The 27872-nt window shown below is 45.0% G+C and overlaps 1 protein-coding gene across 10 annotated transcripts in view; it reads right to left on the reverse strand.

The window, feature by feature from the left end:
- ITPR1 (inositol 1,4,5-trisphosphate receptor type 1) overlaps positions 1-27191 on the reverse strand; it is a 320128-nt gene extending 292937 nt beyond the window's left edge. For 4 of the 10 annotated variants that reach the window (XM_033437205.2, XM_049693590.1, XM_033437209.2 and 1 more), the window contains exons 1-3: positions 26941-27141; positions 26024-26100; positions 2071-2178 (exon numbers count right to left, since the gene is read on the reverse strand). In XM_033437205.2, the coding sequence (XP_033293096.1) occupies positions 2071-2162 (92 nt within the window). In that variant the 5' untranslated portion in view covers positions 2163-2178; positions 26024-26100; positions 26941-27141. Of the gene's footprint in view, positions 1-2070; positions 2179-24303; positions 24469-26023; positions 26101-26940 lie in introns of those variants that run through there. The other 6 variants (XM_049693591.1, XM_033437203.2, XM_049693588.1 and 3 more) reach the window with 4 other exon arrangements.
- Positions 27192-27872: the final 681 nt, after the last annotated feature.

Genomic DNA, 27872 nt, shown 5'->3' on the forward strand with positions numbered 1-27872 from the left:
ACTGGCAGTCACTCATCGTCAACCATGACTGCGGCTCCATAAATGTAAGAAATATGAGAAGGAGAAAGGTCACACTTTATTTTCCAAATCCATTTTTACACCAATTATCCTCAAATATGTGCAGGGAACCAAGGGAATAAAATATTCATCTAAAGGAAGGACTAGGGCCCAAAATTCATACAAGAGCCGTCCTCATGTTAAAGGGGGAGACCTTATCATTAATTTGTTCATAATACTCGAGGAAAACGCGTAGAAAGCTCTGCACTTCATACGAAATCTAAGAACAGATGTTCTGGAAGAAAAGGAGGTATTAACATTATAGGGGCTGGCACAGTAGACTGAGCAAGTGACAGGAAGCGTGCCCAGGTGACTGGAAGGGCAGTGGCACCATTAAAAGAAACTGGGGCCAAAGAGGAGGGATGGGGCATAGAGTGGGGTTGAGGTTTAACAAGGCATCCAGGTAAGAGCTCTGGGCAGACAGTTAGGAGGGTGGTGAGCCAATTCAGCCAGAGAGGGGTGGTCAGCAAAGGCAGGAAGGAAAAGTCTGCCCTGTCAAGGGCAACCGTTAGGAGCGCTGGTCTTAGAGTCCTGAGTCTTCGCAACTGTGAAACCCCGGGGCAGGTGGTTTCACCTCTCTGATGCTCAGAGGTTTTGCCCCCATAAATAGCCATAACGACAGTCCTCACTGTCTCACTGTAAAAAGCTGTTTGGGGATTAAAGGGATGGTGTATGTACAGTACGCAGCACTGAGCTGTAAACACCCATAGGATTCGTGGAAGGAGTTACCATTCCTACTTATTATTGGTGCTGTTATGGGTGAAAAATAAGAAGAGGACTCAAGATTCAACCACGGATGGAAAAAGCAAGGAGTCAGCCAAGAAGAAAAAAGGGACAACAGAGAGGCAAAGCAGCAGGGCTCTTTGCCAAAAGCCACAGAAGGTAAAATGTGAAGGGTGGGTCTTTAGAGAAGTTAAAAAAAAAAGGTAAGGACTGAGAAAAAAAAAAAATCACTTGATTTGGTGATCAGGCAGTCGTGGATGACGTGTTTTTATCAGATGACTCTTGAAAATAAAATCTTTATTCAGAGAGGTCCAGTTGAGCGATAGAATTCTTTACCTGACATAACTTGCTCTTTGAGGCTGGAGTAACTGAAAGAGACCCTGAGAGTTCTCACTCTGCACAAATACCAGAGAACAAGCATACTTTAAGAAGTATGATTAAAAGGAAGGTTCTGGCTGCTGTAAGAATGAGGTTCTTGGAGAAGCTGTTGCCTTCCTTCGCCCCATCTATTTGAGATCAGCTCTTGCCAAATACAACAATGCCACCCACTACTCCTTTCCAGCAAAGACACTATAGGCCATTTGTGACTCTTCTGCAGTTAACCATCTTCACTCCCCATTCTGCTTGTGTCTGCCTTTGGGGCTAATTCACCTCTCATTTCCTCTTCTAGACAACAGGAGTAGGGAAAGAAGGGAGAAGATAATCAAATAAGTACATTAGGGAATGTGTTTATACCCTTAAGAGTTGGGGGGAAAAAAAAAACTGAAGAAAGCACAAAAGACCAAAAATCTGATTTAAAGAACTTTGTGCAATTTGTAACTTTCAGATGCACACAGCAACTTGAAGTAGGAAAAGTTCTGCTTCAAAGAAGAGAGATAAGCATCTGATAAGTTCTGGTCTTTGCTTGTACAACAAATAAGTCACCATTTAAAAATAAGAGCTCTTACGAAGCTAAAGCACTTCCTTGGGGTCTGTAAATATTAATCTTAAAATTCATCCCATATACTTAACACTTTCCCCTTGACATATGAAAGAAGAGGAAATTATAATAAATTCTGAATTAACAGAGTCCTAACTAATGATGTTTCACTCTTGCAGAACTGACAAGAAAACAGTACTTTTGTGTAAGATGTTATACTTGGTTAACGTGAGATTTGATATTCATGATTCCAACCACTGCTGGAAAAGCCAGTAAAATGGAAACATTCTTGTCCTAGAAAAATCAGTTTTTAAGCTGATGTTATGATGTCTTAAACAAATCCTGCCACACAAGAAACCAAGTGCTCTTACCCCAAGGTGCTAATAAATCCATTGGTCGATCCCTCGGCGTACAGAGAACAAATGTCTCCGATGTGAAGGAAACTAGACATCTTGTCAGACATGGCTTTCTTGAGAATCCTAGACAAAGTAAAATATGCAACATTATTAGAAGGAAAGAAATGCTCGGGGGTGGGGGCTGGGGGGGTGGGAAAGTCACTGAAAATTGGCTTTGCTCAATTTTCCAAAGCGGCCTACTTAAAAGTCAAATTTAAATGGGAGTGTGACAGGCAGGCAATTCACTGAGCCAAGCAGGACATCTGCAACCACATTTTTCCCACATATTCTTTAATTTCAGGATATTCCAACCACAATAATGCTTGTTTCTAACAAAACCATGCCTGGATCCAATTCTCCAAGTTGACGACCCTCGATAATAAATAGTGAATATTAAGAGAGCAGGAAGTCAGCCAAGAACGCTGCAGTGCTGAGGAGCTGGAAAGTCTGACTTATGAAACATTAACATATTTAATCTGCCTCAGGGAATGTTCAGTCAGAAGGAAACACCTGGTATAAAACTTGGGTCCAGTAGTGCCTGGGCTGAGGTGCCAAAGCAACAAAATGAAATTAATAAGAGGAAACCTAGTAATAAATACCACAAAGCTCTGGCAGCCTTTTAAGAATTCAACAACCTACACACTTCACCCAAATGCTATTCCAGGGTCCTTCCTTCTCATACTTCACCAAGAAACACTTGCAGAGGGAGAAAGAATCTTAGCACCTGGTCCAAACCCTTCCCAATGCAATTAAGAAGAGTAAGGTTGAGGTCGCTTAAGAACCTTGGTCAGGAACGCACACAGCTAGTTAAGGGGCAGTCCTAGAAAATGCTCTTAAATTCAGGAAATCTCTACACAGCCTAGTAGACACACACACACACACACACACACAAATATCAAAGAAAATATTGACATGACTCATAGAAACAGCTTTCATCAGAGCCAGAAATATTGAGGAGTGGGAGCCAATTGTAAAAAACTAAATTGACATCTAAGAAACAATCTCAGGGGCTTCCCTAGTGGCGCAGTGGCTGAGAGCCCGCCTGCCGATGCAAGGGACACGGGTTCGTGCCCCGCTCCGGGAGGATCCCACATGCCGCAGAGCGGCTGGGCCCGTGAGCCATGGCCACTGAGCCTGCACGTCCGGAGCCTGTGCTCCACAACGGGAGAGGCCACAACAGTGAGAGGGCCGTGTACCACAAAAAAAAAAAAAAAAAAAAGAAACAATCTCAGTTTTGTGGGAAGAGTGTGTGCTGGTGTGGACCGCAGTACCTCCCCATCATTTCCTCAGGCACCTGGTGTGTAAACGTTCAGGGTCACCTAGGTCTTCCCCAGACCTCTCCTCCAAACCCAGACCCCCTTAAACATCTTTGCCCATCTCTTTACTCAAGATTCCTTGCCAGAAAGCATTCCTCCCGCAAAGCCACAAGAGTTGTAAGGGCGTGGAAAAGCATACTCTCCTGAAATTGCTTTCTGGGTGCCAAGTTTTCTTTTCAGAATTAGTATGCAGCAATGATGAGCAGGAAACCTCAGGAAGCATTTCTCCTACCTTAGCAGGAGCGGCAGGTAAGAAAACAAACCATTAAAGAACCTCAGTTCACTGCTTCTGAGAAACAGCAAGGAAAAACTCATGTATCCCCCCAACAACCAAGATGTTACAAGAGAGATAAAGAGCACTGCCTTGAACTTATGTATAAAGAGAGACAGCAGCTGAGAACACAAACTCTCAAACAGAAGAGCCAGCATCTCTGGACCTTGGGGAAAGACAGACAACATGCAGAGGGACAGATTGCCAAGTCCCCCTCTCCAAAATCGAGGCTATCATCCTGTCATTTCTTCCTAACTGGATATTTTATACCTAAAGGCAAACCAATGTTTTAAACAACATCCCCCAAAGCTGCACAAATGAAAACCACTAAGGGGCATTAATATTTCCCTTATGTGCTTATATATAAAAGTTTCATCATAAAGGGTCAGGAAGTCAGTGTACTTCTGGAACTGATTACTGGGAAACAAGTTCTGTTTTAATTTTGAGTCAGACCAAATTTGTGTCTGCACACTTCGACCTCCCAGAAGGACACTGGGAAGTTGCTGAACGCAGGAGAGCAGGTACGTGCTCAGGCAAGAGGGCAAGGGGCCTTGTCTGCTGTGACTGACTCTCCTTTCGGCCTTGGCCTTTGAATGAGTATTTGGCCCCAGTGGAGACCAGGCCAGGAAATAGGAGTATGACTGTTATTCACTGAACTTTCAGCACCACCTGGTCACCTTACTAAAAGTTTCAGGCCCTTAATGGGAAGAAGTGGACAAAATTCAGTGTTCTGGAATGACAAAGCATGACATACTCAACGTTGCCTGCAGTTGATAATTGCAGTAGATGTCTGGACCACACTCGTGCAACAAGGTTCTGCGTTACGACCGTTTCCAATAATAATGGCTAGCATTTGGCAAGCATTATCATGCCCACCATTGTGCTGAGAGCTTTACAAATGTTCTCAAATCCTCAGGACCACAGCATGAGGCAGGTGCTACCATTATTCCCATTTTGCTGTTGGGAAACTGAGCTACAAAGAGGTTAAGATGGCCAAGCCACATATAATTAACAAGCAGGAAGGCCCAGGTTATAATCCTGGTCTACATGACTGGTAAACAGAACTGTTCAATGATGATACCTGGAACATGGATTAAAATGTTAACCATTCTTATTCTTTGGGTGACAAGACTATGGAGAACTGATTTTCTTTTATGTGCACAATTCTATTTGCTCATTTTTCTACTTTGGTATTTCCTAATTTTTCTACCGTCGCCACATAATATTTTGATAGGGAAAAAATTTAAGTATCTTCTTCCTCATCAACATGCTTATTGAGTAGATAGTTGAACAAATAAACTTCAGGCATACTTTACATTTCCCCCAGAAAACGCAGGCCAATACATCCACACAGTTAATGATCCTCTACTGAGCAATCTGCCAGGGGTCCCAATTTAAAAAAGACCGGGGGCGGGGGGCGGGGGAGGCGAGGGCAGGGACAGATTCTTCCCCAGGGTCTCAAACAATAAGTACCATCACAAAGGACCAGGCAGAGCCTCCCTGGTCTGGCTGGAAATCTTTGGAGGTTTCCCGTCACCTACAATTAGTCAAGTGGAGGGAGAGGAGAAGGGTGAGGGAGGGGGAGGAAAGGGAGGAGGAGGAGGAGGGGGAGGAGGGGAGGAGGGGAGGAGGGGGAGGAGGGGAGGGGAGGGGAGGGGGAGGGGAGGGGGAGGGGAGGGGAGGGGGAGGGGAGGGGAGGGGGAGGGGAGGGGAGGGGGAGGGGGAGGGGAGGGGAGGGGGGAGGGGAGGGGGAGGGGAGGGGGAGGGGGAGGGGAGGGGGAGGGGAGGGGAGGGGGAGGGGAGGGGAGGGGGAGGGGGAGGGGAGGAGGAGCGGGGAGGGGAGGAGGAGCGGGGAGGGGAGGAGAGGGAGGAGAGGGAGGAGAGGGAGGAGGAGCGGGGAGGGGAGGAGAGGTTCTGGTGCAATCATCACTGATGTCCTGGAAGTAAAAACAAAGGCCAGGATAGTCAACAGAACAGGCCTCTGGGGCCTGGAGGGGAGGAGGTGGAAAGTCAGCCGGTGCCATGGGCCTGGGAGCAATCTTATGGAAGACTTCCTGTTGTTTAGAAGCAGGGTGGGAGAGCCTGCCTCTTTATCTGATCCTGGACCACTTGTGCCTGCAAACTCTTCACAGCTGTACCCAGGGCTCCTGTGTCACTCACACAGTGGCTGGGGATCACCTAAGGGAAAAACAGAGCCAGGGCCAACCTGCAGTTCAGCTGCATGACCCTGGTACATCAAACACTATATGGACACCTAGGGCTCTTTGCTAACAAACTCTGAATTGGTCACCAGACATCTATGAAAACAAGCCCAGGTGGTCAGCTCCAGAGCTCCAACTGTCTCTTGGCCTACTAACTATTATTTTTAGTCCACCACTGTCATCCAGGGCACTTAAACCTCTCTGCTTTCCTTTCCCCATCTGTAAAATGGGGGTAACATGTACTTCAAGGAGTTGAGGAATAGATGAAATGGTACATGCAAAATGCCCAGTACAGGGGCTGGCAGACTTTCACTGCTCAATGCTAGCTATTTTTCATTATTTTTTTAATGAGGTGAGGTGGAATTCTGGATGATTCTTGGGCTTCAAAATTATGAATCACTATATTGTATAAATGAAACTTATATAATATTATAAATTTACTATACCTCAATTTAAAAAATAAAAAGGGGCTTCCCTGGTGGCGCAGTGGTCGAGAGTCCACCTGCTGATGCAGGGGACATGGGTTCGTGACCCGGTCCGGGAGGATCCCACATGCCGCGGAGCGGCTGGGCCCGTGAGCCATGGCCCCTGAGCCTGCGCTCCGCAATGGGAGAGGCCACAACAGTGAGAGGCCCGCGTACCGCAAAAAAATAAATAAATAAATAAAAAGAATTCTTTATATTAAACTTTCTCTGTTCATTATGTAAGTTCTGGGCATATAATGTACAACATGACAACTACAGTTAACAATAGTGTATTGTATATTTGAAAGTTGCTAAGAGAATAGATCTTAAAAGTTCTTATCACAAGGAAAAAAATTTTTAACTATGTATGGAGACAGATATTAACTAAACTTATTGTGGTAATCATTTTGCAATATATACATATATCATTATGTTATACACCTTAAACTTATACAATATTATATGTCAAGTATCTCAATAAAACTGGAAAATTAATAAATTTTTTAAAAATTTAAACTCAGCAAAGGAAAGGGTCCCCTGCATAAAAAGTCAGCTGGGTATCAACAAATGAACTCCTGTATGACCCATGATGATACATTTCACTTTAGGGAAGATAATTACCCTCCCTAATTCACCCCTTGAGAAAAAGCTGAACAATGCAGAATTATACTCAACTCCCAACCACAGAACATTCTGGCCTTTCCAAATATACAGAATCATAGAATAAATGGCAGAAGCAACCCTGCAAAGCCTGTAATTCCATCTCTTGCCCAATAATAGAACTCCCCCCGTCCCACCCCACCCCCCATCTCACCTAGGTATAGTCCGCGCTTCTGCTTGAACACCTGGCAATGAGGTCTACCCTAGGTTCAAACAGCCTAGTCAGAAGACACTCCTGCCCTCGTCCCCCCCGACACAAGGACAAACGCCTCCCAGAATTTTTGCTACTGATCTGTCTTCTGATGCTCAAAGACCTCTGAATACGTGAATGCTCCCTATCTGATTTCTCCTTAAGACATGGCTTCTGATTGCAAAGCATCAGCATCCTCCCGCTCCTGACAGCACCTGGCCTCAAGAGCCAGGGTTCCAATCCCAGCTCTGCCAGCTCATCACTGCACGGCTTCAGGCCAGATCCGTAACTTCCCTAAGCCTCTCTTTTCCCATCTATAAAAGGGGGATAGTAAGAGTACCTCCCTCAGCAGGTGGTCAGGGGCTCAATACGATTGTGTTTATAAAGCACCCACCAAAGTACTCGGCAGGAAGTAAATCATGCAATCTACAGAAGCCATCTCTAGACCACCTCCGCCTCCTACCACTGCTCTAACCAGCTGATGCACCTTCTAAAACAGGATTCCCCCAGGGAGGCTCGACCACGGTGGAGAAAGGTGGATTACTACTGCCTCTGTGACATCCTCAGGCAGATGGAGCTGTGGTGGCTTTGCTGAGCCTCACATCACCCGCTGGCCCAGCTTCAATTCACTGTCCTCTGAAACTGTTCCCTGAGCAAACTATAAAGAAAAGGGATGTCGGATTCTATTGGTAAGCAAGGTGGGAATAAAAATGCGCCAATTCAATACTCAAAAGCATTGAATTGTATACTTTTTTTTCCCTTGGCCGTGCCACATGGCATGTGGGATCTTAGTTCCCAGACCGGGGATCAAACCCGTGCCCCCTGCAGTGGAAGCACGGAGTCTTAACCACTGGACTGCCAGGGAAGTCCTACTGAATTGTATACTTTAAAAGGGTTATCATTTTTTGTATGTGAATCATACTTCAATTAAAAAAATCAATGTGAGTTCACAGAAAAGCAGACATACCAAGCTTTCCACAAATATAAAGAACACTGTAAAGCCTGAAAAAAAAAATGCACCAATTCAGAGATCTCCTTGGAGAAGAGAAACCAGAGGTGGTGGCCTTCCAAATCCGTGGTCACAGAACCTGTGCTGCTCTTTGCCTTTTCTATACCTGCCTGGTCATCTTGTCCACTCTGCTGGCTCCAGTGGTTTCTCTAGGATGAGGATTCCCAAATCTGTCTCATGGCCAAGAGCTACTGGGATTCAGCTCCTAAATGCCCACAGCATCTCAATGTACCAAAAAGAACTCACCTGTCTGCCCAACCCTCTTCTCCTCCTCCATACTCACATCATCTACCTCCACAGAGTTTGGTGACATCTCCTGTCTCCCCTCTCTCCTTTTCCCTGTCACAGGGCCTTTGCCCATGCTGTTCCCTTGGGCCTAGAACACACTCATCCTTATCTCATCCCTTGCCCTACTTAAATCCCAGATCTGTCTGGGATCTGTTTTGCATACCCACTGCATTCCCATCACCAGTGCCTACCACATGGTAGGTGCTTAGTAAGTATGTCAAATATATGAATGAAGAAGTTTAATGGGCATCAAATCTTACAGAGTTTAAGCTTTAATATATTTCTTGACTCCCCCAATTCTTTTGAACTCCTCTTCCCCCACCCAACTGCAGCCATTACCATTTCTCAAGTGGGCTCCATAAACCCTTCCTATTCATCTCTCTGAATCTGTCTTTCTCCCTGCATCTATTCTACACGCACAGCCAGTATGACCTTCTAGAAGCATAAACCAGACCATGTCATTCCTCTACTTAAAACCTTCCCAAATCTCTTCAGGGCTCTCCATAATCTGGTCCCTGTCTACCTCTCCTTCCTCGTCTCTCTGTACTCTCCACACTGCTTTTACACTCCAGCCATGATGAACTCTTCCAGATTCCCCAACATGCTGTATGCCTCCCTGTTCCCCAGGCCTTGGCATATGCCATTCCTGCTGCCTGACACTCCTCCCCTCGCCTCCCCACCACCCCCTGTGGCTAACTCCCAGTCACCTTTACAGTCCCAGTTTGATGTCACTGCCTCTGGGAGGCCCTCTCGGACTCCCCAAATCTGGGTTATATGTTGGCAATACGCTTCTCTATATAGCACCCCAATTACCCCATCTGGGCCCACTACCACTGTCCTAAAATCACCTGTTCACTTGGTTGCTTGTTTACCTGTCTTCACCATTAGACTGTGAGTCCATGAGAGTAAGAACAGCAAAATTATTCTTCCCCACTGCCTCCCAGTCCCTAGTACAGTGCCTGGGACACGGCAAGCAGTCGAACGTACTACAGTATCAACTTGTCTGCTGCCTAAAAGAAATTACACTGGTTTTTAGGGGACTGTTTTCCTAAAACTAATTAAAGCCAAGTTCATACTGTTGGATCAAGAATGGAGAATACAGGCCTGCTGGCCCTTTTCAACAGATTTCTATAAGAAATCTGGAGAGCCAGAAACAAAATATCTAACTTCCATCCCTGAAAAGAAGTACCCCTCTCCCACTGACCATCCCTTAATATGTCCAGAAAGGCTAGAAACACTGACTCAGAACACCTGGATTCAAATCCCAGCATCATCAGTTAGCTGCTGTGTGTTTTTTGTTTTTTTTTTAAGAAGATGTTGGGGGTAGGAGTTTATTAATTTATTTATTTATTTTTGGCTGTGTTGGGTCTTCGTTTCTGTGCGAGGGCTTTCTCTAGTTGTGGCAAGCGGGCGCCACTCTTCATCGCGGTGCGCGGGCCTCTCACTATCGCGGCCTCTCTCGTTGCGGAGCACAGGCTCCAGACGTGCAGGCTCAGTAGTTGTGGCTCACGGGCCTAGCTGCTCCGCGGCATGCGGGATCCTCCCAGACCAGGGCTCGAACCCGTGTCCCCTGCATTAGCAGGCAGATTCTCAACCACTGCGCCACCACGGAAGCCCTGCTGTGTGTTCTTAAGCAATTTACATAACTTCTGAATTTCAACTCCCTCGTGCATATAAAAAAAGGTGGGGTGGGGGCTTCCCTGGTGGTGCAGTGGTTGAGAGTCCACCTACCGATGCAGGGGACACGGGTTCGTGCCTCGGTCCGGGAAGATCCCACATGCCGCGGAGCGGCTGGGCCCGTGAGCCATGGCCGCTGAGCCTGCGCGTCCGGAGCCTGTGCTCCGCAACAGGAGAGGCCACAGCAGTGAGAGGCCCGCGTACCGCAAAAAAAAAAAAAAGGTGCGGTGAACACCCTTCCTATCTCGCAGGGTCATCATGAGGGGAGAACCAGATAATCCACACCAAGTGCTCAGCCCAGTACCTGGCCCTTACTAAGGGCTCACTTTTTTATTTTCAAGTGAGACTGAAATGAAGACGTTCCCTTTTCTTCCTTCAAAGTCTTCACTCACTTCTGTCCATAACTTGTGATTCTTCTATTGGATAGATCCTTCTTACTTTGTCAGCACTGCTGGAAACACACTCAAATAAACAAAGGTCCCAGAAATGTTTCAGTCCTCTGCAGGCCCGTTAAGTGGCCGACAGCAGGACAAGTCATCCAAGGTACTGCTTCTCAGCCCCCAGATTCAAAATACCCAAGACAGCCAGACTTCATCTCCACTTTCCCTTCTTCTAACATCAAACCAGGCCCCTGCTGGAAGGCGGGGGTGGAGGGTGGAAACCTCTTCAAAGGAATGATAATTCAATATTTAGAACCTCTTCCACTTGGGTGTGAAGACAGGCTAAAGCACAGCCTCATCGAAAAAGAAGTATGTTCATTTCATTTTAAACAGCTCAAGACAGGAAAGAAATCCAATTTTTTTTTTTTTTTTGCTAAAAGCTTTGTGGCAGAACCTCACTGATTGTCATTTTTCCCATCTATTTTTCCTGCACATACTTAACTAATTGCATTATATTCGTTTTTCTAAAAAAAAAACCTCAACTTTCGCCTACACACAATTCAGAATTTAAAAGTTAGCAACTCCTGAAATGAGACCAAGTTAGAACACTTTCATTAACCAAGAAGTTAACTAAGGTATCACTTAATCCTCAAGGGTGGACGAACAAGGGAAGAAATCAGAATCATTACTTTATGGCAGTGAATAGACCCCAAAACCACAGACTCACACATTTTTATTAACATGTAGAAGCAAGCCTCTTGTATTTCATTAAGATGAAGCCACCTGGCCCTTAGGGCTGAACAGTCTGACTTTCAGTAATCAGGGGACAAAAAGAAACCCACTGACACTGCCCTCTTAAATTCGGCCCTTCCAAGCCCTGGTGTCAGGCACTGAAGACCCCTGTCATGCCTGTCCCTGGTGCATCACCCACTTCCTGATGACCAACTGCCCCATGTGTTTTCCCACCCACTTACTTTAATGTTGACAATTGTATACATCACCCAAGACACATGCAAAATACTCCCCAGAGACCTGGATTTGCACTCACTTACCCTACTTAAACACTTAAACTAACATGGAATACCTCATCTACTTTTCTTTTTGGCCATGCCACGAGGCATGTGGGATCTTAGTTCCCCAACCAGGGATCGAACCCATGCCCCCTGCAGTGGAAGTGCAGAGTCCTAACTACTGGACCGCCAGGAATTTCCCTCATCTACTTCTAATAGCTTCCACGTTGATGCTTTTAACACTAGTTGTGACAGAACCCGAGGAAAATAATGCTTCGAGACAATCTAATTTCTATCACAGAACACAACTTCATCCGAGGCCAACAGTTGCAAGAACCACCAATGTAAGGGGTTGTAGAGTAACAGCCATTAAGGAAGTTGCATTTGAAGTGACTGTTTTCAGACATGGAGAGGAGAGGAACCTGCGCTTTACCATTTTTTAATGACCCCTCCCACTGCAGAACTCCTGGACTGGTTGGTGTAATCCTGCTCATCTGAAAAAGATGAACACAAGTACCATTGGCTTCCAAGTTCTCAGTGTTCCTTTGCAATGCAGGAGGAGCTTTAGCTGCGAAGCAATTTTGTTCTGCAAGAACAGCTTAAACGCATTAACATGCATATATTTCCGAACAGAAAGCTTTCCTCTCCCAAATGTTCCATGCCACCATGCAAGCTTCCAAATTACCTACCTATCCTATAAGCCAGTGGCTCTTAATGGTACCCCTGGGAGCTCCCATGACCCTTTTGGAGAATCTTCAAAGTCAAAACTATTTTCATAAGAACACCAAGGTGTCATTTGCCTTTTCACTCAGTCTGTCATACATGTACAGTGGAATTTTCCAGAGGCTGCAAGACATGTGATGTCACAAGAGACTCAAGGCAGAGGCAGGTATGTGAGTCCAGGTATCTTCTATTAAGCCAGATCTCAAAGCAATTTTCAAAAATGTAAAACAATGCCACTCTTCTCACTGAATTTTTTTTGTTTTGGAAAACATAGTTATTGTCTATTAAAAATATATGTTACTGTGTTAATATGCAATAGGTCTATTTCTTATATTTTCTGTGTTAATTTTCTCAGGGTTCATTCTGAATATTATAAATACAGATTGGTATAACTCATGTCAACAGAAGTTCTTTGAGGTCCTCAGTAATTTTTAAGCATGTAAAGAGCTCTTGAGGCCCAACAGTTTGAAAAAACTGCTGCTACAAATTTTCTTTAAGATTTACTCTGGCACTGTCTGGTCGTGTACTTAGGACTCATATCATATAAATATAAAAAACTGAATAGAATAGGATTAAAATGCAAACCATACAACTTAATAGCCAGGGCTTTAGAGAGGACCCCTTGATTCGAAACTTAAATCCTTTTTATTGGACACATTGAGTACCTACTATATATTACCCCTACTCCAGGTGCTGAGGATGTAGGTCAAATAAGACAGTCCTGGTCCCTGCTCTCATGAAACACATATTCTAGTGAAGACAGGAAACAAACAAAAAAGATAAAACAATCAAGTCAGACAATGATAAGTACTATGCCGAGAATTAAAACTGTCACCCAATCATATCAGTTATGGCTGGTCAGGGAACAAGTTGAGACATGTAAATAAGACCTGAAAGTCAAGACAGAGGCAGTCATGCAAAAGAAATCAGGCGGAAGGGCATTTTAGGCAGAGCAAAGAGCCAGTACAAAGGCCCTACAGCAGAAAAGGGCCTTGGCAAGTTCAAGAAACAGAAAACCAGTGCAAAGTCGGGAGAATTCATGGGGAAAGGAGGAAAGTACTGGGCAAGGTCAGAGAAAAGAGAAGCCTGTGCCAGTGGGACTTCACAAGGGTAAAATGCATGGCTTTTATTATAACTGTGATGGGAAGTCCGGAACCTTGACCAAGTCACTTACTCTTTCTGGGCCTCAAACTACTGATCTGCAGAATGGGGATCCTGAGAGTTTATCTCATAAAGTTGTGTTGAGGATTAAACACAAAGAAAGGAAATAACGGACTTAGCACACAGGAGACAAGACACAGGAAACATTCCTGTGTGCTGTTATTCTACCTTCCGATCTGCTCTCTTTTCTGCTCTCATAAGCTACTCGTATTGAGGGCTTATGGGCTTATGATCAGTTGAAGATCAGTCTATCAACCAGCAAGTCCCAATGAATGCAGACAAGGGACACACTGTGACATGCGTTTACCTGAACATGCCAACACCAACTCCTACAGAATGTTCTCCCCAAGTAAGACCCAAACCACCCAAGCACCGCCAAGTGAAGAATAGATGACTGCACGACACCTATGGAACCCCAAGTTTTGCTACTTGGCCTGAAAGCACCGTACGCTTGGAAAGTCATTCTTCTGCTGAAAAATGTAGCCAATGGAAATCCATCAGCTTTTCCTGCTCTTTCTTGGCATAGCCACATCACCTCCAGCCCCTACAAAACAAAGGGCTTTCGCCAAAGTCTTTCAGCGCTGGTTTTATTGCTGCTCGCTTTAAAAATGACTGTTTAAAAAGAATGAAATCATAAAGCACCCTTTAAAGTTAGGCTGCAAAGAAGCGGGCTTATGCACAGAGACTTACAAGCGCCTGGAGGTCCAAGAGACCTCAGGGACTTGGGGGGGGACACACGGGGGGGGACCATAGCCGCCACCAACACAAAATGGCATCACTTCACTTTTAGGTCAAGCAGCCCCCGGTGGGCAAAGCCAGGCAAAACCACGAGGCCTTTTAGAGGGAAAACAAGAGTATGCCCAGGAAAAGGAAGAGCTGCCAGCATTTGATCAATGTCCTGGCTGGAGGCCAAGGACACTCCCTCCAGAGAAGCACACGCCTCAGTAAGACGCCCTAGCCCAGGCACATATATGGTAACACGCTGTAAATACGGGGGAGAGAAAACCCATCCTTTTCATGGTTGACTCTGCCAACAGAAGGAGAAAAGGTTCTCTTTCTAACCGTCTCTGCTTACTGGGGACTCTCACGGTTAATTCTGGAACTTCCTTTGAGCAAAGACACTTTGACGATACCATCTTCGTTGTGAAACGAGGACGAGCAGCAGCACATTTTGCAGTCGGACACCCGGCTAGATGCTCCCACCCCCACTGCCATCCACGTCTCTGTGCAGCCCCCTCCTTGCCTTCTGGTTCCTCTAGAGTGTAATCAGACTGTCCTCAGAAATGCACTGCGTCCCCATCAAGAGATAATTTATTTGACTGCACAAAGCACTTCTCTCTGGAGCTCAGAAGATCGCATTCCGCTTTCGTTTTCAGCCAGTCGCAAAGAAAGTCATCAATTCAGAAGTTTCAACTTTAAGCAGGGCCCTCTGTTACAATCTCAGAAATAATAATCGTAAATCTGAAGTTCGGAGCGATCCTCTGGTTTAAATTGTTGCTCCTTTAGACATCTCACACACACACACAAAGATAAACTACTTGCCTTTTCACAAACACATCCGCTAAATAAGCTATTCTTGAAACAGGTACATGATCTACAGAGTTATTTCTCAGAAAAGATGTCAGTATGACACGTGCTCCTGGCCTACTCCTAAAGGCCAACGTAAGAGAAGCCCATCAAAGCTGGCAGTCAGAGCACTTTACATTTGGTGGGGAGAGATCATTTAGCCAAAAGTCCTCATTTTGTAGGTGGAAACAAACAAACATCCTCTGAGTGACTTCTTGGAGGTCACACAAACCAACTGGTGGCCAAAGCCTGCAGACCACAGGGCTCCAGGAACCAAGACCAACGCTTGGAGGGATGGGGAGGGTGTTTGTTTTGTTAAAAAGTTAAAGTCAGTCCCGACCTAAGAAGACTCCCCTCCGCGCCCCCATAGTCTGAACCACAAAAAAATAAATAAATAAATAATTTTAGAAAGCACGTTAGGTTAATATCCTCAGAGAGAGAGAAAAGTCTCACTAAGTTTGGGAAAAACACTCTAGGCTTTCTCAGCCTCAGGGTTACTGTCACTGGGGGGCAGAAAATTCTTTGCTGTGGGGGACCCTTCCTGTGCACTGTAGGATGTTTAGCAGCATCCCTGGCCTCAACTCACTAGGTGCCACTAGCACCCTCTTCCCCTCAGCTGTGAGGACCAAAAAAAAAAAAAAACATCTCTAGCCACTGCCTAATGGCCCCTGGGGGACCAAATCACCCCGCTGGAAAGGCCTGGTTGTTTTGATCTCTGAGACCTTTGGCTAGCATCTATTATTCTCTACAACTTGGCAGCAATGCCCCAAAGCAGGTATTTTTATACCTATTCTACAGAAGAGGAAACAGATGCACGTATGTTACATGTTTTGCCTGGACTGAACACGCAGGCAACACCCAGTTCTCGGGAGTCCCCATCCTGCGGCTCAGCAGGACAACACCATTTCAACCTGAGAGCAGCTCATTCACTACCACATTCCTACCTCCACTCCCTCTTATTAACCATCACCAACTTTCCAAGCCGAATGCTCTCCAGAGAGCTGTGCTGAGAAAGCACCTCAAAAGCAACCATGAGGAACTGCTGAAGACCTTCCTACCCGGTTCTCACTTCATTCTCCACGGCAAACGGGCAAAGCAACAGGCCAACTCAGGAAATAGGTCACCGGGACAGGGGTACAAAAAATTAGATGAAGAAGTAGCCTACAGACGTCAATGGGAGATAAAACGTAGATAAATAACCTCATTCATGAGTATCTGTGAGCACTTACTATGTGCCAGGTACTCCTACGAGGGAAAAATCAAAAAGGTCTATAGATACGAAGTGTCACGGCGATTCAGATGCCAAAGACTTGTAAGGTTCAGGAAAGGTTTCCCAGAAGGAAGAAGACCCGGCTGGGAAGAGAAGCACTTGGCAAGGTGGATACAGAGGGGATGAGGATGGGGTCGGCAGGCAGAAAGCACACGTGCAAAGGTACAGAGACAGAACATGATCACACACGTGGCTGGGAAGTACATGAATGTCCCCAAGTCTAGGTGTTTTTGTAAGCTTTTTCTGTTCAGAAATATGTGCATGTGAAGGGGGTATGAGGAGCTTTTCAAGCTGTTTTTGCAAAACAAAATCACTTCCCAAAGAGAGCTGCTCCTGAAATGCAAACGGACACCGAGGAATTTGGAGGCTGTGATATTTTTTTCTTCTGTTCATCTATTTCTGATGAGCAACACTATACCAAGCAGTCCAGAAGTTCTGCTGACTCGAAGGGTCATAGAACATTATAAAACGTAACTTCCTCAAAGTGTCTGACAACAGGCTAAAATGCAGCTTTCTGTATGTCTGTGGCTTCACAATCCTTAGTAGGCTTTACATGTAGATTTTGGTCTCTTTCTACCTCTATCCGAACAGCCAATTTAAAAAAAATCCCTCAATGTAAGCATGAAAGCTCTCATTTTTATCAGAGAGAATCCTGCCAGACTTTTTTTTTTTATCTTTATTGGAGTATAATTGCTTTACAATGGTGTGTTAGTTTCTGCTTTATAACAAAGTGAATCAGCTATACATATACATATATCCCCATATCTCCTCTCTCTTGCGTCTCCCTCCCTCCCACCCTCCCTATCCCCTCTAGGTGGTCACAAAGCACAAGCTGATCTCCCTATGCGATGCAGCTGCTTCCCACTAACTATCTATTTTACATTCGGTACTGTATATATGTCCATGCCACTCTCTCACTTCGTCCCAGCTTACCCTTCCCCCTCCCCGTGTCCTCAATTCCATTCTTTATGGCTGCATCTTTATTCCTGTCCTGCCCCTAGGTTCTTCATAACCATTTTTTTTTAATTTTATTTTATTTATTTTTTTGTACAGCAGGTTCTTATTAGTCATCCATTTTATACACATCAGTGTATACATATCAATCCCAACCTCCCAATTCACTAATGATGAACAATCTGAAAGAGAAATTAAGGAAACTCCCATGTACCACTGCAACAGAAAGAATAAAATACCTAGGAATAAACCTACCTAGGGAGACAAGAGACCTGTATGCAGAAAACTGTAAGACACTGATGAAAGAAATTAAGGATGATACCAACAGATGGAGAGATATACCATGTTCTTGGATTGGAAGAATCCTGCCAGACTTCTATACCCTCACCTTAGTTGGTGATTTCGCCTACCTTTCCTCTTAATTGAACATGAGAAGGCTGCTAGGGGAAAGTACAAAGGTCAGTTTCAAGAGGTGACAGCTAGCCATGAAAAAACAAACTATAAAAATAAGTTCTGGGGGCTTCCCTGGTGGTGCAGTGGTTGAGAGTCCGCCTGCCGATGCAGGGGACATGGGTTCGTGCCCCGGTCCGGGAGGATCCCACATGCCGCGGAGCGGCTGGGCCCGTGAGCCATGGCCGCTGAGCCTGCGCGTCCGGAGCCTGTGCTCCGCAGTGGGAGAGGCCGCAGCAGTGAGAGGCCCACGTACCGGGGGGAAAAAAAAAAGTTCTGAAAAAGCACAGGGGCAAGCACCCTCCAGCACAGATCTCACACTTTCACATGCATTAAGAACCCCCTGGGGACCTTGCTAAAACGCAGTTTCAGCTTCAGTGGATCTGGGGTGGGACCCGAGAGTCTGCATTTCTAACAAGCTCTCAGTTTGAAGCCAATGATGCTGGTCTGGTGACCACAAATGGAGTAGTAAAGATGTAGAACAAGGTTTCTCAAATTTTTGGCTGTGACCCACAGTAAGAAATACACTGAACTTACAATCCAATGTTTACTCTGTGTGTGTGTCAGAGAGAGAGGAGGGGGGGAGGGAGAGAGAGAGAAAGATTGAGAAAACTTGTTGCAGCATACACAGTTCTTTTAAGTATCCACGTGATATACTGTGACGTTTTCTATTCTGGTCTACTTTATCAAAAAATCATCTATCAAGGTCCACCAAACTGATTTCACAACTTCTTAATGGCCTGCCACACAGTTTGAAAAGCGTGGCTATAGAACAAGAGTAACATTCCTGCTTCACTGGGGACAACTCCTACATCCTAACCCCAGCCTACTAAAGGTAAAACTGAGAGCAACTTGAAAAGTTAAGAGTATGTTCAGGGCTTCCCTGGTGGCGCAGTGGTTGAGAGTCCGCCTGCCGATGCAGGGGACACGGGTTCGTGCCCCGGTCCGGGAAAGATCCCACATGCCGCGGAGTGGCTAGGCCCGTGAGCCATGGCCGCTGAGCCTGCGCGTCCGGAGCCTGTGCTCCGCAACGGGAGAGGCCACAGCAGTGAGAGGCCCGCATACCACACACACACACACACAAAAAAGAGTATGTTCAGAATTTTTTTTTCAAAGGCAAGGATGTATCGATTACATTCTGGAAAAGCTTTCATGAAAAATGTTCAGGTTTTACATTTCCTTCATTTTAATTTATTTTCTGACCCATAGGATGAGAGTGAGAAGAGTACCTATCTGGCCCTGAGCTCAGCTCTCTAAGTACCATCTCCCACTCAAAAGAACTAGGGCTTCTCGGAGAAAAGACTGAATTCAGGTCTGCGTCAAGAAATATAGAAGATGAGCCTGGAACATCTTGTCATACAAGAAGCAGGAAGTCTAAGACCACTGGGGTTGTGTCTTTTGAATCAACTTGAGTAGCCTCTCTCTGAGCAGAGATGGACAATTTGAACATCAATGAGGATGACTACACAAAATGAAACATAGAAAATATGTCTAAAGCCATGAGTTCATAACCATACCCCTTGGTCATCTCGGTACAGGGTTTCTCAACAGCGGCACTGCTGATGCTCTGGAATGGATTATTCTGGGTTGGAGGGCTGTGAGATGTATGGAAGGCTATTTAGCAACACCCCTGGCCTCTAACCATTGGATGCCAGTAGCACCCTCTCCCCAGTTGTGACAACCAAAAATGTCCCCAGATATCGTCCAATGTCCCCCACTTGAGATCCATTGCCATGGATCATGCAAGGGGATCAACGCGTTATTTCTGAAAACTGATAAAACACAGAGAGAGACTCAAGTATTGATCCTGTCTTTTGTTTATATCTATGAAACTTTACCCCAGGAAACCAAACACTAAGTGGAGGAAATTTCATGTCATAAAATATTCCAGCTAATAAATGAACCAGAAATAGACCTAGGAGTGTTACAAGTCCAGCTGAACTAATGGATTGAGGCAATCAGCATCCCTGGACGCTAATCACAAGAAAGCATGTCCAGACATACCACACATGCCCGTGAGTGAAGCTCACAGTAGACTTGGGGGAAAAAAAGCGTGACTCTGATGAAGCCTCTGCATCTAACTATCAAATTAAACACAAATATAATAAATATAGAGGACAGAGGAACATGTTCAACTACACCACACTGATGCAGTCAGCAAAATGCAGACTGTAGGAAAAGATACCACCCAGTTTCTTTAATAACAACCAAAAAATGCATGGAAAGAAAAGAGGGGTCGAGGAAATACATAGATTAAAAGACACAGTGTCCATTTGCAATGTATCGACCTTATTTGGTTCTTAATTCAAACAAACTGCTTAAGTATGCATATCTGTTATTATTATATGTTGAAATAATAAATTTATTTAAATTAAGGAAGTGAGAACACAGATGCAATTTTAAAATTTGCTTTTTTTCCCCTTGAGATGGACAACAGTATCGTGATTGTTTGTTTTTTTTAAAAGAATCCCAATACTAGAGATATATACTAAAATATAGATGAACTGGTATATCTGAGATTTGTTTCAATACCATCCAAGAAGAGAGGGAAGAGTATATGAGAATGTGGATAAAACAGTATGGGTCATGAACTGATAACCATGGAGGGTGAGTAAGGAGTAAAGAGGGGTTCATAATACTAAGATCGCTACTACTTCATGTATTTCCAATTTTCTAGAGTAAAGTTTTCCTGTTAAGTGCAAACAAAAGAGTGCCTGGCTCTAACCCCTCAGGGGATTAGGTTACTTTGCAGAACCAATGAGAAATTTTTTATTTAAATACATGATAACTAGGCTTTACCCCTGTAATGTGGTAACTGACATTTGAATAGTGTTTTACCTTCCATTTCGTTTTCTTTTTTTATTCTTTTCTCCTTATTTCTTTTTGATTTATAGTTGATTTATAATGTGTTTCATGTGTACAGCAAAGTGAATCAGTTATACATATACACATATCCACTCTTTTTTACATTCTTAAAAACAGTACAAACTGAATGAGAAAACCTGGACTCTATGACAGTGATGAAACCTGAATGATATACTTTTTTTTTTTTACCCTAGTGATTCCATACGTGTCCTCATTCCAATGAAATCCCATCAAACGTACAGCCCCCTCTGGATAAATGACTCAGATGTCTATTTATTAAGAAGAAAATATGTTCACAATATAGAATGCAAAAGGCAAGGAATCAAACAGGAGGTATGAGTCCCTTTTCACAAAATTTAAACATACATGTAATTTTTATATGTCTATACATAGAGGGAAAGTTTGAAACCCTAATCTTAGATGGTAGGATTGGAAGTGACTGCTTTTGTTTTGTTGCCTATATTTCCTAAGGTTTTACAACTGAATACGTACATCTTACACAATAAGTAACAAAATGTATTTTTGTTACACGTTTGTACACATTGAGGGGTCCACTCCACTCATCAGGGAGAATCACTTAGAAGGAACTTCATATCCCCAAAGGATATTAGATAGCAGAGCATGAGTGCTCTTTGTGTAATTCCTTAAAATGAGACTAGACAGACTGCAGGGTAGCCACAGGGCACAAAAGGTTTGTGTTGAAGATAAACCCCCAGGAATATCATTAGGTTCTTAGAATTTCTTTTGTTATCCAAGGTAACAGTATGTTCACCTCTTTTATCAAAGATGCCTTTCCTCCTGAAGTGAATTACAATCCCAAGTAAATCAGGTGATTAACCAGACAGTCTAGAAATCTGGGTTTTATCCCCCAGCAAGTTCCAAGCTGGTATGTGATCCTGCCAGCCTCACCAAAGCCTCTTTGGAAAGGACAAGGTGGTTTAGTGATGCCGAGAACCAGAGAATTCTGTGCAAGTTTACAAATCCTCGGGGAAACAAATCATTGCATACCGGCAAACACCTGGCCCCTGCACAATCTTCCTGATTCCCTCTCCCACCTGAACACCTGGCACTCTCCCTCAGCTGCAGCCATCCTGGCCTCCTCGTCCTTCCTCTAACAGGCCCCACCTGCTCCCATCTCAGGGCCTTTACACTGGCTGCTCTGGCCCTTTGGAACATCCACCCCCCAGACACCTACATGGCTCACCCACCCACTTCCTTCAGATCTCTGCTGAAATGCCACCGTGTTAAACAGCCCTTCCCTAACACAACATTGCAAATCAACAAAAATTTTTTAAAAAAATAAGAGAGAGAGACAAGGAGGCATAATAGGTAAATGAGTACAGTTTGAGCTGACCAATTTAACAATCGATTTCCCTATTACCACAACCATAAACAGAGATGAGAAACTGATCACAACGTTTTCGCATTGCAGGTATAAATAACAAAACGCAAACTGAAAATAAAGAGACTGAAGTCAAAAGAAGAAAAAAAAAAGACCTTCCATGACTCCTGATCTCCCAGAGTACTCCCTTAACCCCTTTACTGTTCTGTTGCTGTTATCATTTTTTTCTTTTTATTGTGGTAAAATATACATATATAACACAAATTTTACCATTTTAGCCATTTTTAAGTGTATGATTCAGAGGCATTAAGTACATTCACATTATTCTTCAACCATCACGACAATCCATTTCCAGAACTTTGTCATCTTCCCAAAAGGAAACTGTACCCACTAAACACATTCCCCATTCCCCAGCAGCCCCGCCCAGGGCAACCCCTATTCTGCCTCTTGTCTCTAAGAACTTGATTGCTCTAGAAACCTCTTCTAAGCGGAACCATACACTATTTGTTCTTTTGTATCTGACTTGTTTCACTGAATAGAATGTTTTCAAGGTTCACCTATGTTATAGCATGTATCAGAATTTCATTCCTTTTTAAGGCCAAATAATACTCCACTGTACAGATATACCACATTTTGTTTATCCGTTCATGGGTCAATGGGCATTTGGGTTGTTTCCATCTTTTGCCTATAGTGAATAACGCTGCTATGAACATGGGTATACAAAAATGTTTGAATCCCTGCTTTCAACTCTTTGGGGTATATACCCAGAAGTGGAATTGTTGGGTTACCTGGTAATTCTACATTTAATTTTTTGAGGAACAGCCATACTGTCTTCCACAGCGGCTGCACCATTTTACATTCCTACCAACAGTGCACAAAGGTCCCAATTTCTCCACTTCATCACCAACACTGTTGTCTTCCGTTACCCCTCACCCAGCTTTATTCTTCTCCATAGCATTTACTACGTATCACACTACAATACTTACTTATTATATTGGCTGCCTACTCCCAGTTAGGATTTAAGCCTCTTAGGAATAGGACTCTCATCGCTGCATCCCCAGCATCTAGAACACACCCTGGCACACAGCAGGTGCTCAAAGTTTGTTGAATGAAGGAATAAAATATTTGAACCACAACTTAAACAGGCATTAGAGTTTCTAGAATAGATTTATCATACCAAGTGCCTTAAACAATGTCCAGTTTAGGGAGGAACCTGGACATAGTTCAACAGGAGGAATAGCTCAGTGGGTGATGGTTTCAGCTCATCCTCATTAGCAATAACCTCAGAACCACAAACACTATGACAATTGGTAGGAATCATGGAAATTATGTCATTCCTGTCCCTGACTTCAAGCCTTAATTCATTTCATCAAAAGAGCCGGGCAGGGCTTCCCTAGTGGCGCAGTGGTTGAGAGTCCGCCTGCCGATGCAGGGAACACGGCTTCGTGCCCCTGTCTGGGAAGATCCCACATGCCGCGGAGCGGCTGGGCCCGTGCGCCATGGCCGCTGAGCTTGCGCATCCGGAGCCCGTACTCCGCAACGGGAGAGGCCACAACAGTGAGAGGCCCGCGTACCGAAAAAAAAAAGAGCTGGGCAAAAACTTAGTGAACTAAAAAATCGCATGTACTTCCAGTTACTAAAGAAAGAGCCTGTGAAAGCAATGTGTTTTATTTTAAAAGATCAAACCAACAGCAAAAAGATGGGGCACTGGCCTTGGGTAGACTCCTTAATTAGACGTGCCCAAGAGCAGCTTGACCTAAAAACCTAACTCCAGGCCTAATTTTAATTCTTTGACTTTTTTCTGTTGTTCAAATTTGGTGTTTGTTGCTTCATTTTGGTTTGTTTTTTAAGAGCTGCTTGTAAAGAAATCAGATTTTCCATGAAATCATTACAAATGAGCTAAAAAGCCATTTGGGTTTTTGCTGTGGAAGTCAGTTGTTAGTATACCATTGTATTAGAAGTTTCTTTCTCTCTTTAAGACTACGGTCTTCCTCAGCTGAAAATATTTTGAGATAAAAGGCAACAGATCTGTCTTCAGTTCGCCTATTTCTTCTCTAAGCAACCATTCCATCTCTCCTTCCTCAAGAAAAGGTGCTAACTCCCTCCAAAAGGCAACCGCTGTGTTTAAATGGATAACACCACTGTCAACCCCAAACAACTTCCATGACTACCAAACTGGAGGCCAGGAGTAATTCATTACGAGCATGAAGAACTTTCCCTGCCTGATAAGGAAATCTTGATAGGATATTCTGTTCCGATTTGAATTATTCAAAAAGCAGATTATACTTTCAACACACACACACACGCAAGCGAAAGTAAGAAACGAAAAAGAAAAGTGTTCTTACACAACTGGCCACAAAGCAAACTGAAGGATACATGAAAAGACATCAACATTTCACAGTTTAGACTCACTGCAATTTAAACTTTGGAAGTATTCAAATGGAGAAACACCTGATTCTTGTAACCTGCTCAGATGCCTTGATGTAGACAATCAAGATGGATTTCAGGTGTGAGATAAACCCAATGATGAACTTAAACAACGTTCCTTGTGGTTTGGTTTCTTTTATTCTCCTCACGCAGACTTGCAGCACACAGCTTACCAAAACGAACTCAGTACAGCACCTAAGACCTCCTCAAAGAGCCACAGTCTTTTATTCCTACATCTATGGCTACATCGTTTTCTTCTTACATCAAGGTCACTTTGTTCCTTCATCGTTTGGCGGGACACAAACAAAAGTTATTCATCGACAGCAATAAGTTTACCACTTTTCCCAGGTACCCCCTTATCCCCCCACAAACCTAGGTGCATTTGTGGGAAGCAGCAGAGTCCCAAACCTTGGGGTTATATCTTGCATCCACTGGGTGCTAGTTACCGGACAAGTGATTTCACTCTCTGCACCTCAGCTTCTTCACCTGTACCTGACTCACAGGGTTTCTGTGATGTATGGCTCTGGACCTGGCTTACAAGTACTTAATGGGCATTATTATTTTTAGCAACCAGAGAAGAGACCACTTTCTCCCTGCCTGCACCTTACTCTGAAGAGGGGACCTGAACCCAATCCTTGGCCTTATGAGTGCCCACGTAGCCATACGAGTCAAGAAAACTCCAAGAAGGAAGTAGACCTCACACATCCAAATCCTTCCCACTCCACGAGCACTCCTGAGGAGCTTATCAACAGGAAACAAAAGCACAATACTACTATAATGAAATGTCTGACTTTTCTTTTCTAATTAGCAAAGCCCGAAGATTGTAGCCCAGGGAACAGCTAAATATTTAGAATGTTAAAGAAGTTACGAAGACCCAGGCCCCCCACCCATATTACCCTATCGTTTACCCTCTTCCTGACCATTTCAGAAGAAAAAACTTGTGATGCTCAAATCTGCAGCAATGAGGATGTATGTGCACCCGTTGAAACCTCCCTCTCGTGAAGTGCAGTCTGAACATTTGGGGAGGAAAAAAATAGGAGCTGCTTGTGTTTACAGTTAAATGCTGCTCTAAGCTCATATCCCATGACAGGCACCTAAACCATAGGAATCCACCAGATTCCTTGATGTTCAAGTGGCTTCAAGTCAAGGGCTGGATGCTATTATCTTATGTTTCAAGAACTTCCCTTTTTAAAGTTCTAATTCTTTCAGTTTGCCAGCAACCACTTTCATTTCTTGGAACCCAATCTACTCTGATTAAACACACGTTCACAGTAAGAAAAAAGAAAGTGACTATTTTGAAAGAGAGAAGCAGATAATTTTTGCTTACATATCTTGGCAGATGAAATACACTGTATCCTTCAGAATTTAAATCATCAGCACACCACCTGGCAAGTTCAATTCTCACGTCACCAATGGGCATCCCTTTTACTGGTCCGTTTAATGTTTTTCTTTTTTTCCCCTCCTCTCATAAACCTTCAGGCTGCTTCACTTCTGAGCTAGGGCCAGAAGTACTAGGCAGGACTGCCCTCTGGATCTCATCCGCTCCCTAAAGCCCTCACCAAAGGCAGTGACAAATTTTGGAGACTGAGCTATGAAGTTTCCTTTTATTTCCTACTCCCCATCTCCATGACTCTTTAGAGGGAACTTAAATAGGCTTAGGACAAAAACTCCTTATTGATTACAGCTCTCAGGCTTCCACACTCACCTGACCCGGGTCAGGCACTCTGTTGCCAAAACACGCCCAGCCAGGAGTGCGAGTCTGGCTCCCCCCGTAGTCAGCTCCTAAATAATGAGAAAGAAGGAAGACTGAATATGAGATTGGCCAGATGTGGGTGCCTAAGAGAAATTTTCAAATTCCACACTTCCACTTTCGTTAGCCTCCTTCCTGGAGAGACAACCCCGCTGCCCCCGCAACACACACACACACACACGACCACCACCACCAAATCTGACAGGTAGGTTGGTGGGATCACTTAAGTGAGGATTACAGGTAACTTCGCTTATTTGTTTCCAATATATAACTGACAGGTGAGACTAAGTGCGCACAAACTTCGAACGCGCCGGGGGGCTGAAACTAAGCGAAGTGTTTGGCAGATCCCAAAGCACTTGTTTCCCAGAGCGGAGGCCAAGTATCCTCATCGGGCGTGAGCTTCGTCCACACTTCATCCCTCACCGCTCCCGGGGTTTTCTTCCGTTTTTTAAAACCTCCCCACTGGGGCCCCAGTACACGCATTATTCTCCCAACCGTGCAGCACGAGGGACGGCTACATTTTAAGGAAGATTGTTTCCTGCAGCGGACTCACACAGGACACCCCCGCACACACCTCCCAAAAAAACAAACAAACAAACAAAACAACTGTTTCCTGCAGCAGCTGCAACAGTTTCCAACTTGGGGGAATGCCATTCCAATCCAGAATGGGCAGCCCTCAAAGCCAGTCGATGGAGTTCAGAATTTTTTTAACCTCAGATGAACCCCCCCAAAATGCCCTCTGTAAAAGAACCTCTAAATGCATGCAAGCGCATGCAAATCCACCAAGAACTCCCAGAGAGCGAGGCAAAAACTTCTGCCCCCGGGGGAACAGTACCAACTCCCCGCGCCCTCTGCCCGGCCCCAGCCGCTACCTTGGTGCCCGGGGAGCCACGCCGCTTTGGGGGAGGAGGGCGAGGAGAGGGGTTAGCAGCCGCTGGGTAATCCCATGTCCGCGAAGAGGGAGCTCGTTCCGCGAGGATGGAAGCGGAACACCCACACCTCCTCTCGGCGTGAGCTTTCTCTCCCCACCCTCTGCCTCCTCCTCCACCACCACCTCCTCCTCCTCTCCTCCCACCCCAGCAAGCCTGAGGAAGCGCCTCAGCAGCTCATCCACATGGTTACTGCACTGAGAAGCGGCTCCTGGCAGCTTATATAGGCCGGGAAGCTCCCTGGGCAATGTAGTCCGAGTCCGGGGTCGCGGCGGCGCCTGGGGCAGGGAGGATGAACTACAAGTCCCAGAATCCTATGGGCTCCCGGGCTGGGCTCTAAATAGACGCACGCCGGGAAAGGGAGGGGCGTCCGGCCGAGAGTCCGGGCTTCAAAACGAGCTCGGGTCTGAGAGGCGGCTGGGTTTGGAGCCCGCGACCCAAAACCATCTCTGGGGGCGCCCCCAACCCTTGGGGACTCTCCTCCTTCGGCTGCCCCCTTTCCCTAGAATCCAGGTGTCACTGGGAGCAGAGGGCGGGGAGGAGCTCGGATTTCTGCTTTGGGAAGTTTTTACAAGCTGTTACCCACCCTTCCCCCGCTTTGAGTCCCCGAGCCAAGAATTTCAGAAATCCAGGGCACAAAAACGCCAGTGTTTGCGGTCAAGGATTAAAGGCGCGAGGTTGTCTTTATTTAATCTGCTCTGCCCTGTTCGGGTTTGCACAGAAAACTAAGTCTGGGAGCAGTGCAAGCGGGGACACAGGCAAGTGGCTTGAGAACACTTTCCTGAGCCCGAGCTGCTTGTGTGTTTCCTCGCCCCGCAGGAGGTAAAGAAACGCAAGCCTCTCGGTGCACAAATAAAGGAGCCGGGTTGTGACTT

This window comes from Orcinus orca, chromosome 10 (genome assembly GCF_937001465.1).
Source record: "Orcinus orca chromosome 10, mOrcOrc1.1, whole genome shotgun sequence".
In the NCBI taxonomy this organism is placed as follows: Eukaryota; Metazoa; Chordata; class Mammalia; order Artiodactyla; family Delphinidae; genus Orcinus; species Orcinus orca.